Source organism: Schistocerca cancellata, chromosome 7 (genome assembly GCF_023864275.1).
Source record: "Schistocerca cancellata isolate TAMUIC-IGC-003103 chromosome 7, iqSchCanc2.1, whole genome shotgun sequence".
NCBI classification, from domain to species: domain Eukaryota; kingdom Metazoa; phylum Arthropoda; class Insecta; order Orthoptera; family Acrididae; genus Schistocerca; species Schistocerca cancellata.
Window position 1 is genome coordinate 151,732,408 of NC_064632.1, and position 16,693 is coordinate 151,749,100.

Sequence of the window (16,693 nt, forward strand, 5' to 3'; positions counted from 1 at the left end):
AAAGTTAACTGAAAACTAAAACAATGAAAAATTCCCGGAATTCAAAAAGATTCCCAGGTTTTTCCCGGTTTTCTCCCGGATGAAAAAATTCCCGGGTTTTTCCCGGATCTCCCGGTTGTCCCGGGTCGTAGACACTCTGGTAATGGATGGGAGGGATTTGGTGAAACAGGGCGAATGTACGGCTCAAGAAACTGTGTCAGTTCGTCAGTTACTTGTTGTGAATAAACCAGGCTTACCCCGTACACTTGCAACACCCGCCACTGAGGAAGAGTTGAAGTGAACGAAAACAGTTGAAATGGGAAAATTGTAAGAGTGAGAGAGACAGACAGACAGACAGACGAGAACGAAATTGGGGAACGGTGTAGAGCAGTACGCGTGTGACGCGGTCCACCGGTCGCGAGCAGCTACGCTGCAGAACGGGTTCTCAAATTTCTGAAGCAGAGCCGCGGCAGCGGCCATGTTCCGGACACGGACGGACTGCGTCGCAGATTATTTCGCCGCACGCGAAGCGGGCCTGCTTAATGAAGGCGCGTGTCCGCGCGCGGCCGTTATCAGATCCAAACACAATCCCACGGCCCGCGACAAGCCGACAAACACGCCGCCCAGCCGCTTTTTCCGGCCGGTGGGCTGCGCGATTGGTGGTTGGACGAGGGGAGGGGGGGGGGCGGCTGACGGGTGCGCGGGTGGGTGGGTGGGGGTGCAAACGACCGGCTGTGACGGCGGCGATAATTGCTAGCGGGCGGCAGCGAACCCGGGCCATACGGGCGCGCTCGATGCAACATCGATTGCGGGCAGGATGCTCTGCCCTGCCGACGCCGGCGGCCGACCGGCGCGCGCCTGCACTGCTGTCTGGCCCAAAAATACTCCACACTCCCAACTGTAGCCCCCGGACATAATAATTCAAACAATTTTGTGGGGAGGGCAACCATAGCTCAGAGGCATTATGAATAACGATAACAACACTCGATAACCATTCAAATTATCATAAAAATTATGACAATTACAAAATCGAGAATGATGAAGTGTCTCCAAAAACCGCATAGCTGCATCAAGGTGCTTTATTCGCAACTACCGGTTTCATGTCAGTATAGACGCATCTCCAAGTTTCGAGCCGGCCGGAGTGGCCGAGCGGATCTAGGCGCTACAGTCTGGAACCGCAAGACCGCTACGGTCGCAGGTTTGAGTCCTGCCTCGGGCATGGATGTGTGTGATGGACTCAGCTTAGTTAGGTTTAAGTGGTTCTAAGTTCTAGGGGACTGATGACCTCAGAAGTTAAGTCCCATAATGCTCAGAGCCATTTTAACCATTTTAACCAAGTTACGAATGATTAGGTTTCCATACTGTAGATGAACAATTACGGAGTCCCAGCTTTCAGGAAGTTGTCCACATTAAGACTGAAACCACACTGGTGGGTTGTCATAATAAATATAAGTACACCCAAAAGTGCTTCTCAAAATAAACATGACTGTTGAATGAGTCAGGCTATATAACACCCCGAAGGATTTACACGCATCAAAACAAAGTGTTGCATCACCTCGGTTCAAAGCTCTCCTGAACACTGACGTTCAATCTGTATATTGCATAGACACAACAGTCCCTTAGATTGTTCATTGATGTCACTCAACCCGCACAAATATATAAACAACCACGCATCCACAGTGGCCGGCCGCTGTGACCGAGCGGTTCTAGGCGCTTCAGTCCGGAACCGCGCTACTGCTACGGTAGCAGGTCCGAGTCCTGCCTCGGACATGGATGTGTGTAATGTCCTTAGGTTAGTTAGGTTGAAGTAGTTCTACGTCTAGGGAGCTGATAACCTCAGATGTTAAGTCCCATAGTGCTTAGAGCCATTTGAACCATGCACAATACCTTTGCGATCGAGTGGGTAAGGCAGCCGGTCAGTTCCAGTCTTAACACAAGAAAGGAAGCACACAACTTGTGTTGTGTCCGCCATGTCTAGAAGGTCAGTTCCAAAATTTGATCGTATTCGCACTGTTACGCTGTGTCAGGAAGGGCATCTCAAAGTGAACCAAAGCGATGTTTTCCAGACATGGAGGAAGTACAGAGATACAGGAAATGTCGATTACTTGGCTCGCTCAGGCCGTCCAAAGGCTACTAGTGCATCTGATGACAGCTACATATGGATGTCAGCCCGGAGAAATCCTGAGAGGAAAGCCGCCATGATGAATAATGATTTTCCTGCAACCACAGGACATCATGTTTCGACTCACTGTACGAAACAGGCTGCATGATGTGCAACTTCACTCCCGACGTCCATGGCGAGCTCCAACTTGGACACATAAACACCATGCAGCACGGTACAGATGGGCCCAACAACTTTCTGAATGGACTCGTCAGAATTGGCATCAACTTCTATTCACAGATGAGACTAGCATATGCCTTCAACCAGAGAATCGTTGGAGACGTTTTTGGAGGCAGTCTGGTCAGCCCAAACGTCTTACAAGGGGACCCTCCATACTGTGAATCACGGATTTTGATGCGCTTCAAATATGTTGTAGAGGCACTTACCCTGAGTATATGGCTATCCGGTTTTTTTAGCGACGGGCCTTGGTTTTTGAGAAAATCGATTTTGAAGTTCAATGCGCGGTTTGTATACCCGTAATAACACTACACGTATTCCGAGCGAGTCAGCGTAGCGCAGCGGTATAGGTTCTACCTTTTTTTTTTCAAAATCGACCGAATTTTTCAATTTTATTTCAAAGAATATCAACACAGTTTAAGATGCGCCAAATTATAAAGATATATTCAGTTATTAATTTTTTCTGTCATACAATATCACAAAATCCTATTATTCATCGTCCACATTGCTTGATGTGCCAGAACAATATTGTGGGTGATACTTATCATAGAAACAATCGAAGCACAAATTTTTGCGGCACCACGCGCATTTTATGAAAGCAACCGTCTTGCAGGCGCACGGTTTCTTCATGAGCGATACCGGAAAACACAATTCTTTTGCATTCAAAGCAATTTCTCTTTCATCCGCTAATTTCGATGCGAACCATGCGTATCTAATCATGCTTTCAAAATTAAGTGCGCTGAATTGATGTAGGATTAGCGAATGTAATTTTATCGAATGTTCGCTAGAAGCGATCTCTCTATTGTCTTTCATCAAGTCGGGAGCATTCCGAATAATTTTCGTGAAGATTTTCACCTGTCGGTAAAAATAAACGTCGCAGGGCTGACAACAAGGAGTGCACTTTGGTGGGACCACTTTTAGGGCGCAGGTGCTCGCTTTCCTTTCGTCAGTGAATAGATGATCTTATAAACTTGAATCGGTTTATCCTCCCCACGAATCGATAATGTACAGAAATTTTTTCTATCCCACGTTCGGAAGAATTACAGAACGCAAAAATTCTTCGTACACCAGTTTCGTGAACTTCCCGGATTTCGCGCAGGACACGACTACATTTCTGTATTTCCCAGTTAATTCGTCTACTCGTTTTTGAACGTTAGGACCACTTACATACATAAAAAACCCCACTTACATACATAAAAAAAACATATGGGAGCACTATTCGAACATCTCCAGCGCGGTAGCCGTGAACCTTTACCGCTACACTACGCTGACTTGCTTAGAATATATGTAATGTTAGGGGTATACAAAGCGGGCAATGAACTTCAAAATCGATTTTCTCAAAAACCAAGGCCCGTCGCTAAAAAAGCGGATAGCCAGGTACTTTGGGTAAGTGCCTCTACAACATATTTTAAGCGCATCAAAATCCGTGATTTACAGTATGGAGGGTCCCCTTGTTAGACACACAGCCACTGCAGCAAGTTGGTGGTTCCCTGATGTTTTGGGATGGAATTACGAGAGGCCAACATACGCCACTAGTGGTCACTGAGGGCAATCAAATGGCTATGTGATTCAAGGACGACAACCTTCGCCTTATAGTGCTACCATGTCGGCAGCATTTCAGAGAGGGATTCGTCTTAATGGATGACAGTTCTCACGTACGTAGTGCACATCTTGCGAATGTGTTCCTTCATTATTACGAGATCGCTAGATTAGAATGGCGAGCATTTTTTCCAGACATAAACCCTATCGAACAAGCCTGGGATACATTCAGAAGGCCCGTTTCTAACGATATGATCCACCGACCAATCTGAGCAATCTACGCCGAATCGCCGTTGAGATATGGTACAGTCTGAACCAACAGAGCCTTGGCGGTCTAGTGGACAATATGTCGCAACGGATACAGTATGTATCAGTACAAGAGAATGTGTTACCGGGTATGCCGTACCCTGCAATCTGGGACACAAATTCAGAAAGTCTAGATTATTAATGTACAACTTACATTTTTTTGTTTTTATTAGCAATAAAGAGAGCTGAAATGTTGTTTTTCTATATTTCTATTCCAGTTTTATGCAAAGGGTCAAGAACTCCTAGAACCGTGGTGATGCAACTCTTTATTTTGATGTGTGTATTATAAGATTCTGCAGTCACCAACTTCATAAAACCAATATAAGTGAAACTTTCTACGGTATGGAAACGTAACCGATATAAACCTGAAGACGTGTGTATATTGATCTGAAAGTGATAGTTGCAAATACAGCAGCTTCATACAGCTACGCGGCTTTTGGAAACACCTCATCCATCTTGCTTTTTAATTGTTGTAGTTTTTATAGTCATTTGAATGGTATCGAATGCTGAGTGCTGTTCTTGTTACGTAACAATTATTTACCGTATTGGCAGTATTAGTTTCCGCAAATTTGTTACAATGTAGATTACAGATGCAAGGTATGATCAAAAAGTAACGGGATTTTTTTAATTTCGTGGGCTTTATACATTCGAGTTTTAAATTTTTTTATAACGTTGGTGTCCCTAATGTACATTTGCATTTTCAGCTGTTTTGAATGTTCATTTTATTATTGACATCCGAAAAGATTATACGAGTTTTCCAGTGCTCGGAGAACTTTTCCTTTCGAGAAAGATGGATCAAAGACTCTGCATTAAATTTTGCTTGAAAAATGCAATAAAGTGCAGCACTGGATTCTAAATGTCGACTGTGGCTTTTGGTGAATCTACTATTAGTAAGTTTACGAGTGGTATAAACGTTTCAAAGAGGACCGAGAAGACGTTGAAGACGACAACCGTCGCGGGCGCCCTTGCACATCAGTTACTGACAAGTGTGGAAGAAGTGAAGAAACTGCTTCTGGAAAATCGCCGAATCACCGTCAGAGAGGTTGCTGATGATGTCGGCAAATTCTTTGACTCATACCAAGCAATTTTTTCGGATGTTTTGGACATGAAATGTGGCGGCAAAGTTTGTTTCGAAACTGTTGAATTTTCACCAAAAACGACGTCGCGTAGACGCCGCTCAGGAATTACTGAATGAGGTCGACAACGATCCATAGCTTATAATGACGATTATATCAAGTGGCGAAACGTGGATACGACGCCGTGAACAAGGCCTCATCCTAACGGAAACTGCCTGAAGAGGTAAGATGAAAAAAATTCGGTGAGTTCGATCACATGTGAAGGTTAAACTCACTGTTTTCTTCGATTACAACGGGATAGTGCCTCACGAGTTCTTACCTTGTGGTCTTACGGTCAATAAGGAATACTGTCTGGAAGTTGTCTCAGCCACCATATTCGCCAGACATGGCCCCCTGCGACTTCTTTCTGTTCCCGAGGCTGAAGAGGACCTTGAAAACACGTCGTTGAGATAAACACGGAATCTCTGAAGGAACACCATAACAGAAAGTGAACTGCGGAAGAGCTGAAACCGGCGGTGTGAACTTACTAAACTTTCTTTAAAAAATGAGGGAGGAATTGGAGTGGCTATCCATTAATTCATCTACATCTGCATGATTTCTCTGCAATTCACAATTAAGTGCTTGGCAGTGGGGTCATCAAACCACCTTCAAGGTATTTCTCTATCGTTGCGCTGTCGAAAAACGCGCGGGAAAAACGAACATTTAAGTCTTTCTGTGCGAGTTCAGATTCTGTCTTATTTTATTAATTTCATAAGAAGATCCTGCCGTGACAAAAAACGCCTTTGTTTTAATGATTGCCACCTCAATTCGCGTATCATATTCCCGGCGCTCACTCCTCTATTTCGCGATAGTACAACGAGCTGCCCTATTTTGAATTTTTTTCGATGTCCTCCGTCTATCCTATCTATGCGGATCCGACAATACGCTGGAATACTGCAGAACGGGACGTACAGGCGTGTTGTAGGCAGTACCTTTAGTAGTCCTGTTGCTTTATCTCAGTGTTCTACCAATAAATCGTAATCACTGGTGTGCTTTATCCATATTATCTATGTGATCTTTCTAACATACTATTCGTAATTGTAAGAATGTGGTTGAGTTTACAGCCTTTAGATTCTTGATTTATCGTGTAACCGAAATTTAGCGGATTGCTTCTGGAACTCAAGTGGATGACTTCATACCTGAATGAGAATTTCACTCTGCAGCGGAGTGTGCGCTGATATGAAACTTTCCTGGCAGATTAAAACTGTGTGTCGGACCGAGACTCGAACTCGGGACCTTTGCCTTTCGCGGGCAAGTGCTCTACCATCTGAGCTACCCAAGCACGACTCATGACCCGTCCTCACAGCTTTACTTCCGCCAGTACCTCGTCTCCTACCTTCCAAACTTTACAGAAGCTCTCCTGCGACCCTAGCAGGACTAGCACCCCTTTTCATTATTTAGAGTCAATTCACACTTTTCGCACCATACACACACCTTGTCTAAATCGATTTGCAAATTTGTTTTGAACATCAGGTGCAGAATCAGCAGCAGCATCCAAATATGGAGGAAATAATAATGAAACATTAGGGTACCAGAAGTTTTGTGCTCGTTGCGTTTCGAACTTCTCAAGCGTAAGAATTTTATGCAAAGTGAATGTGGGAACTCGTTAAGATATATGACAACTGCTTAAATCTGATTGATGACTACGTAGAGAAGTGTACAAAAGAGTGGTTTCAAGATTTTTCAAATAAATTTATTTGAATTGTTCTCGTTTTTTAATTATATCCTAGCGAAGTTCGTTTACGGATAGGTACCATTCGAAACAACAACATATACTTAAAAAACCAGCAAAGATCGTCCCGCGTGGCAGTCAGTAACATGTTAACTCAGGGATAGTTCTCATTGAGTTGACATCAGTGTACGACACTGTATGGTTAAATGGTCTCATGTTAAAACTGGCCAAAGATAGTCAAATGCAAAACAACGTTGAAGCTCATGAACAACATGCCGAGCGAAAGGAAGTTCAGGGTCAAATTAAATGGTGAAACCAGCAAGTGCCATACCCTAGAAAATGGTCTCCCGCAAGGATCAGTCTTAGCTCTCTGGCTCTATATCTATATAGCAGATTTTCCTGATCTGTACTCACGTAAATTTGCCTACGCAGATGATTTAGCTATTACAGCGCAAAGTAACTCGTTTGAAAACCTGGAATCAACACTAAACGAAGACCTAGCTACACTGAAGAAATACTATGACACATGGCATGTAAAAATCAATGTGACGAAAACAGTAAGCACAGTCATGCACCTAAACAACAAGGAAGCGAGAAGGGAACAGCGCCTGGTTATAAATGGTAAAGCTGTCAGCCACGAGAATTTCCCAAAATATCTCGGTATTTAGATCGCAGTATGACTTTCAGACAACACCTAACTGATACTGCCCAAAATCTAAAGACGAGAAATAACCTGCTTAACAGATTGGCAGGCACCACTTGGGGTTGTGATGCTGCCACTCTACGAACTGCTGCACTGGCACTGGTGTATAGCGCTGCAGAATACTGTGCCCCAGTCTGGAGCAGAAGCCCGCACGCCAAAAATGTGGATGTACAACTAAATGCCACTCTGAGAACCGTCACCGGCAAACTCAGGCCAACCCCGTTGAGTGGCTTCCGGCGCTGGCAAACATCGCTCCTGCTTCCACACGTAGAGAGAAAGCAACCCAGGACATAGTAGAAAGAATTGAAGCAAACGCAAGGCTACTCATACACGCCGACATGGGAGGGACCCACGAGACTCAAGTCCACGAAACCTATCGTCTGGAGCAGAACATTGGGCACAGAGGGTCTCGATGCTGAATGGAAGAATGCATGGCAGGGTCTGAGAAGAGGCGTCGTGGAAAACCATCACCCAATCCACGACCCAACCAAAAGGGTTGAAGCCTTCAATCTCAACAGGAAACACTGGTCGGTTCTAAACAGGTTTCGCACGGGAGATGGACGATGCAGACAGCAAACAACCAAATGGGGCTATACAGACGATTCGTGTTGTGACTGTGGCGAGGTACAAACAATGGACCATCTTCTGGTTTAAAACATTCATGGTTTCAGAGACGGCTCTCTGATGTCGCTCCACATGTTAACGGACAATGCCAGGAAATGGCTCCATAATCTTAATGTTACTGTGTAATTAATTGTCTTCAATTTATGTGATTTTTGTTCCCTTTAATGCAATAATGTAGTTTCCCTGACATAATTGTAATGTAATAGCTGATATAATTTGTTTCCACATTGTAAGTTCCAAACGTTTATTGTGATTTATATTAATCTTATCTGTTCTTTGTAAGTTGTATCTGGCAGATCGAACGAGAAATAAAATCAGGGTGGAGCTGGCGTAGCGGTATGGCAGGGCCAGTGCTTTCTGCAGACAGGGTCTCATAAGGTGCGCGCATTGCACCTGGAGCGCGGAGCGGGGTAAATGTAGGAAGAGTCCACCGCAAATGAGACAAGTGAACGCGACAAACTCGACGCACTCGGCGAAAGGCAGAGAGTCAGGCACGGTGACGAAAAGAGAGGGAGAAGAGGGGTGGGATGACTGCCGGCGGTCGGGCGACGGGGAGGGGGGAGGAGGTTTTTGGAAGGTAAGGGGAGTGTGGAAAGGAGTACGAAAGCGTGCGAAGTAGGACGGAAGAGGTGGGGTTGCGCGCGAGCCGATAAATCGTGCAGCTGGGACTCGCTAACGAGCTGCACCCCTGCCTAACACCTCCCTCCTCCCAGTCCCCCCTCCCCGTCCTTACAGACACTCGCGGGCAAAAATAAATGAATGCGAGTCTGTCCGCGCCGTGCGCAGCGCCTCGGCTGGCTGCTGCCGGCATTAGCGCGCGTCCTGGCCGCCGGGCCGATGCGAGCGAGGGTGGTGAAAAATGTTTCAAGGCGAGGCGGAGCGCCCGGCCGGCGCGGCGCAGCCCGGAGCGTCAGCAGGGGGTTGCGGGAGGCTAGGGGGGGGGGGCGGCGGGGGCGGAGGGCTTCCGGGAGGTCGCCGCGCGGGAGGAGCAGCCCTAGAAGGACGCGAAGAGGGGCAGGAGAACCCGAGTAACAGGCGGCGCGGCCGGAGCGGACGCTCGGGAAAGAAAGGAAGGAGAAAAAAATTAATTACCAGGCTTGGTAGTGGGGGGAGACCGTCTTTGTAGGGTCCCTGAGGACATGATTGAAGACGTTCCCTCCGCCGTCGTCGTCGTCGGCGGCGGCGGCGCTAGGGGCTGAGCCGGCACCCGGGCCCTTCCGCAGGGCTGGGGTGAGGGATGATTACGACTGGGCCAGCGAGGGGCTGGGGGCGGGCAGTGCTCCGAGCTGCCGCTTCGCCTCTCCGGGCGGGGGCGGCGAAAAACAAAACTGTTCCTCCGGTTGCCTCCGCAGCCTACGGGGGCGGCTGCGCGCGCTATCTCGGCTGCGCCCGGGAGATGTCCCGCGCTCCCGAAAACAACACAAGGACACCGTGCGGGACGCGCTACAGACCTCGCCAGATAGCTGCCTTCCAAATTTCTCATTATGGGGCGCTGTACCTCTTTGTCCCGGTTCTGTTGTTTGCTGAACGAAAATGTATTGGTCAAGATCTGCGTTCACAAACCACAACACACAAATAAATAAGTAAATTGAGCGGTGGCGCAAGGAAGACTAACTTTAAAAAAATACTAGTACATAAATCAGACGAAAACATCAGTTTTACCTCCTCATATACACCATGTTTCAAAGTATTTGTTTTCAAACGCGTAGGTGTATTAGAGCACGTCATGGGGAACGAAATTTTAGAGACAAAATGTTCGCTGACACTTCCCTGTGACGTTAGGTCCTTTTGTATTGGTTACGCCCCTGAGAGGCGACAGGCAGGTACTCTGCGACGTGCCCATGCCTTGTGTGTTGCCTATACGCAAGTCATCTGCTGTGTATTAAAGGCGGTAGGCTCTGCAAAATTAAAGTTCCCGATTGGCTTCTAAAACATCTTTTTCCGCTTTGAGAAACTCATTCATAAGGTTTTCTTTTTGAAAATCACTCTGTCAATATACTGGGGTAGGTAGAATGTAGCACATCTGGTTTGTAGACCGTGCTAGTTTGATGAAATCTGATTGCAGAGCCGGCGAATATTAAAGGATGCCAACGTCCCCGGGGAGTGTCAGCGAACACTTGTCTCCAACAAAAGTTGTTTCTCATAACGTCAAACATCACCCTTGGCATTTGATGCAAGGCTTTTGGGGCACCCTGTATATTCTACCTTTGCCGGCCAGGGTGGCCGAGCGGTTCTAGGCGCTACAGTCTGGAACCGCGCGACCGCTACGGTCGCAGGTTCGAATCCTGCGTCGGGCATGGATGTGTGTGATGTCCTTCGGTTAGTTAGGTTTAAGTAGTTCTAAGTTGTAGGGGACTGATGACCTCCGAAGTTAAATCCCATACTGCTCAGAGCCATTTGAACCATTTTTATTCTACCTTTATTAGGTTTCTGTGCCATTTCGGGAAAAACGGAACCACTGTAGGATCACTTTCTTGTGCGTCTGTCTGTCTCTGTCCGTCTGTGTGACGGATTCAGGAACGGGTACATGTATCAAGTTGAAATTTATGTCATATGCAGAGGTCTATGGTCCCTTGACGGAGTAAAACATTGAAATTTCTACGTCAGTGCCATGAAAAGATATGGTCATTTGCGTCACATATTTTAACACTCGCAAACTAACTCATTAAAACCTGTACTTCCCGTTGGCCTACACTCATGAAATTTGGCAAGAAGAAAGGTTTTATACTACAAGTAAGGAAAACATCCGTAATTGATAATTTGTAATTATATCGTTTTCGTCGAAAACGAATGGCAAGGGTTTCGAAAAAACCCTGTCCTCCCGATTTCCACCCTACCTTCCGCCCCCCAACCCCACCCCCACCGCCCCCTGTGACTGTCGCCTGTTACCTAGAATGAAAAGTGACCTTGCAGGGGAAACGGTTCAGGACACAGAAGAAATAAACGAAAATCGCCGAACGTATGAAAGAGTATTGACAAAAACAAGCGCTTGTATCGAGCTACCATTTCCTTACGGATGACCGTTGGCCAACAGATCCAGAACAGTGTGTAGTATTGTCAACATCTCACTGAAGAGTGGCTTGCAGAACGGACAAAGATCAAGATAGCCTCAGTGAGAACTCTTCACCCAGTATTATGATTTTTTTCCTGGAAGCAAATTACTAGGAAAACATTGATAGTACTAATAATAACTAACGAAAGACATGGTTTAAATATATTACGTAGTTTAAGCTTCAAATAAATGCTGGGGCATACAAAAAATAAAAATAATTAATTTTCGATGAAATTGACTTTCATACGTTTCAACATGCCGTTACCAGTCTTAATTACTAAAATAAATGGAAAATTCATGTATATAGACATTATACAGAGGGTGTTTCCCGTGCATCGTGGAACTTCTGTTGCACGTCATTTATTTTACTCGTGCTTACATGCTACATTATCCGCACTTACAAAAAGGATAAGAATGAGTGTGAAAACTTAAAGCAGTTAATTTATTTTTAGACTTGCAAATTTTTCTTTGATGATTTACAGGCAACTTACCGATAATTTCAAATGTCTTCTTAGATCGTTGCAAACAATGTGGTAATATGATCTCGGCACGCGTGAAGCGCATGGAAAACTTATACACCCATTAACCCTATTCGCAGTAGCTGCAGATGATTTATTTGCTTCGGCTGCTGTTTGGCCTCTATTCAAACACAGCGCTCCCAAACCGGAATAATCTTCTCAACACCTCAGGTCACGACAGCGCTTAAGAAGCCAACTCGTGTGACAATGTAGTTCGGCCGCCGGGCCAGAGAGGGCAGGTACAGCGCCCATGGCCGTCGCGCCAATCATCAGCGCCCCTAGCGGCAAAATCTGCACTCGCACTAGACAGCTACCAGACAGCTGCGGACAGATGCCAGGTCACGTTGGGTGGGCTGGGGTACGGCAATAGTCTCGTAGCGTGCGTTCAAGGTATTCTCCTTGTGAGTTTCCCGCGGATCAACACGCGCTGTCGTTTAGAGGAGACTGTACTTAAGTGGATGGACTGACGGAAAGAATAAGTATTCTTGTACATTATTTCAAGCTTGTTGGTGAAGGGGCGATGGTTGTTGAATAATATACGCTTGTGGGATGATGTGGAATGGTCTGAAGCAAAGAAGATAGACTGCGTAGGAAGTTATGTCTATAGGCAGAATACACGTTGACTTTTCTGCTACTGTTACACCGGATCAGTAGTGGCTGTGAAGGTTAAATGACTTTTAGTTCGGTAAACGAGAGAAAATTTGTTGTTAATGAGACTATGTCCAACCAATGGGTATGGTGTTCAAATATAATAATAAGGTAAAACCATGAAAATGTTGTTGTAGTCTTCAGTCCAAAGACAAGTTCGACGCAACATTTCATGCCAATTTGTCCTGTGCAAGCCTCTTCATCTCAAAGTAAATATTGCATCTACATCGATATGAACCGGTTTGCCGTAGTTAGAGACTGATTTCCCTATACACATTTTACTAACCCCCTCCCCCCAAACACACATTTACCTTCATTACCAGAAAGCGTTATTTTGTGGAAGAACGTACTGAGACAGTGAGCCTGGAGCACAGCGCTGCATGCAAGTGAACGACGGATTGTGGGAATCCGAAAAGAAGGAAATCGAAGTGTTTGAGCAGTGATGTTGCAGAATAATGCTGCAAATTGGCCATAAGAAACGAGGAGGTTCTCCGTAGAGTCGGAAAGGAAAGAAATACAGTGCATCGACAACTGTAAGTAGTAGAAGGAAGGACAGGATAATAAGATATGTGGTATAACATGGGGAATGACTTCCATGATACTAAAGGGAGCCACAGAGCTCAAAGTTATATGGGAAGACGGAGTTAGAATGTGCTGATATCGTTGTTTCCAGTCCGAAGACTGGTTTCATACAACTCTCCAAGCTACTCCATCCTACGCTAGACTTTTCATCTCAGAATGACTACCCATCAACCTGCGTACTGTATTCAGCCCTTGTCTACCTCTACAATTTTTACCCTCTACAGTGTAGAGTCTACACTATCCTCCATTACCAAATAGCTGATTCGTTCATGCCTTAGGATGTGTCCGATCTATCGGTTCCTTGTTTTAGTCACGAGACGCCATAAATTTCCTTTTTCCCCAATTCAGCTCCGTACCTCAACGTTAGTTACTCCATTTACCCATCTAATCTTCTGCATTCTTCTGCAGCACGACATTTCGAAAGTTTCTATTCCATTCTTGTCTGAATTGCTTATCGTCCATGCTTCACTTTCGTACAAGGCTTTTCTCATGTAAAATTTCACCACAAAATATTAAATCTAACAGATAAATAAGGGCGTTAGGTGTGTAAACGCTTCCATGAGGCAAAGAGTTTGACAAAGTTGTGGCGAGCCACATGAAACTAGTCAAAGCCTGGCAAAAACAAGACCACCGACAGTCCATCCGAATCGCAAAACGTGTAGAAACTGGGAGAAAAGGTTGAAACTGGTACCGCTGTCGCGCCTTTCGTCATTTCTCGTACATTAATTTCTGCAGCTACCAATATTAGCACCCGATGTGCTAATGACCAGTTACTCTCGAACAAATACGCACGAGGACTCAGTCGTAGTTATTCTTTCAAAGTTTGATTTTCCATCTACGTTTACGTTAGTCTCAGCCACTCTTATAAACCTGAACAAAGATAACTTAAAAACAATGCATTCAAATAATGCAATTAGCGTAGTTTGGGATAAGTTCTAAATGCAAATCAGTTACAAAAAATAAAAGCGCTCAGAGCTAAATAGTAGCCATTAAATACAGTACATGTGTGAGAATGATTCGAACCTCGCAAACTTGATACTTGGACAAGAACACATTTAGGATCAAATGAAACTATATACTTCCAGAGACCTTTTGAAGTTTCTCAGACATCTATGTTGTATATATGCAGACTGAAGCGACGAATGAAAATTTGTACTAAGGCCGGAATTCGAATCCCAGGATCGAATCCCGGCCTTGATACAAATTTTCATTCGTCGCTTCAGTCTGCATATATAATTCACACCTAGGATCAGTATGATATTTACTTTGGTACCATCATCTGAGAGAAAAAAGGATAAAGAATGGTTGATATATGACGCAACAAACTGCAAGGAAGAAATGCTGTTTTAGGATTTAAGACCCCGTCGACGACTGGATCTTTAGAGACGGTGCTCAAGTCTGGATTGGAAAATGGGGGAAAAAACTGGGCTTACCCTTTTCAAGACAGCCGTTCGACTATCGATATTGCGCTTTTTTTCGTAAGTTGACGAAAAGTCATCGAGTAAAACAGAAGTGATTTCTGTCGTTCCCGAAGGTAGTGTTGTATGCCCTTTGCTGTTCCTTATCTATATAAACGATTTAGGAGGCAATCTAAGCAGCCGTCTTATGCTGTTTGCAGATGATGCTGTCGTTTATCGATTAGTAAAGTCATCAGAAGATCAAATCAAATTGCAAAACAATTTAGAAAAGATATCTGTATGGTACAAAAATTGGCAGTTGACCCAAAAAACGAGAAGTGTGAAGTCACCCACATGAGTCTTAAAAGGAACCTATTCAACTTCGATTACACGATGAATCAATCAAATCTAAAGGACCTAAATTCAACTAAATACCTAGTAATTACAATTACGAACAACTTAAATTGGAAGGAACACACAGAAAATGTTGAGGGGAAGGCTAGACAAAGACTAAAATATAACAGATCTACAAGGTGTACAACTTTGCTTCCGCCGTTTGCCGATAGGTGGCGACAATAGTAAGTAACGTCGAAAGAAACAGATCGCAGACGTCAGGCAGTTAGCTTGGACCTCGGTCAACATAACCTCATTCAAACATTAGTCTATTTGTGTCTGTATCATAAAGTTGTTCTTGATTGAAAATGTCAGTTTACGAGCCTAATTCTCGTCATTTGCGGGAGGTGTTACTGTTTTGTATCAAAATGAAGAAAACAACGGCTGAGTCTCGTCGAATGCTCTCAAGTACGAATGGTAAGGACGCTGTTAGTGAAAGAACGTGTCGTGAGTGGTTTCAGCGCTTCAAGAACGGTGATTTTAACGTCGTAGACCGACATAGTGGTGGGAGAGAGAATGTTTTCAAAGATGCAGAACTGGAGACATCGCTGAGTGAAGACTCGCGTCAAACTCAAGAAGAATTGGCACGATTAGTGGGAGTGACACAACAAGCCATTTCAAAAAGTCTCAAGGCTATGGGCATGATTCAGAAAGAAGGAACTTGGGTCCCGTGTGAGCCAAAACCAAAAGACGTTGAACGGCGTTTGTGTGTTTGTGAACAGTTGCTTCAGAGGCAAAAACGGAAGGGATTTCTGCATCGCATTGTGACCGGGGACGAAAAATGGGTTCATTACGACAACCCTAAACGCAAAAAATCATGGGGATATCCCGGCCATGCTTCCACGTCGACGGCCAAACCGAATATTCACGGCTTCAAGATCATTCTCTGCATTTGGTGGGACCAACTTAGCGTCGTGTACTACAAGGTGTTAAAACCACGTGAAACAATCACAGGTGCTCGTTATCGAACGCAGTTAATGCGTTAGAGCAGAGCATTAGAAGACAAACGGCCGCAATACAGCGAGAACGATAAAGTGATTTTGCAGCACGACAACGCTCGACCCCACGTTGCAAAAGAGGTCAAAACGTACTTGGAAGCGTTAAAATGGGAAGTCTTAACCCACCCGCCGTATTCTCCAGACATTGCTCCCTCTGATTATCACCTGTTTGTATCAATGGCGTATGGCCTGACTGACCAACACAGCCGATCTCATGAAGAAGTCACACACTGGATCGATAGGTGGCTCGCTTCAAAAGATGAACAATTTTTTCGACGCGGGGTTCGTACACTGGCCGAAACATGGGAGAAAGTAGTGGCCAGCGATGAAAAATACTTTGAATGATACATGTGTAACCAATTTGTTTCATTAAAGCCCCAAATGTTGGGGAAAAAACGGCGGAAGCAAAGTTGTACACCTTGTACTAAAGAGACTGCCTACACTACGCTTGTCCGTCCTCGATTAGAATACTGCTGCGCGGTGTGTGATCCTTACCAGATAGGAATGACGGTGAGTACGTTGAGGAAGTTCAAAGAAGCGTAGCACGTTTCGTATTGTCGCGAAATAGGGGAGAGAGTGTCACTGAAATGATGCAGGATTCGGGGTGGATATCATTAAAACGAAGGCCTTTTTCGTTGCGGCGGAATCTTCTCATGAAAATTAGTCACTAACTTTCTCCTCCGAATGCGAAAATATTTTGTTGACGCCGACCTACATAGAGAGAAACAACCATCATAATAAAATTAGGAAAATATGAGCTCGCACGGAATGAAATAGGTGTTTGTTTTTTCGGCGCGCTGTACGAAACTGGAATAATACAGAATTATTG

The 16,693-nt window shown here is 44.9% G+C and overlaps 1 protein-coding gene across 4 annotated transcripts in view; it reads right to left on the minus strand.

The window, feature by feature from the left end:
- Positions 1-16,693, minus strand: part of LOC126092035 (nucleolar protein 4-like) — a 442,215-nt gene that overhangs the window by 143,047 nt on the left and 282,475 nt on the right. The window contains exon 1 of one of the 4 annotated variants that reach the window (XM_049907437.1): positions 11,820-11,950. The exons of the other annotated variants lie outside the window; for them this stretch is intronic. Within the exon in view, the coding sequence (XP_049763394.1) occupies positions 11,820-11,892 (73 nt within the window). The 5' untranslated portion in view covers positions 11,893-11,950. Of the gene's footprint in view, positions 1-11,819; positions 11,951-16,693 lie in introns of those variants that run through there. 4 annotated transcript variants of the gene reach the window in all.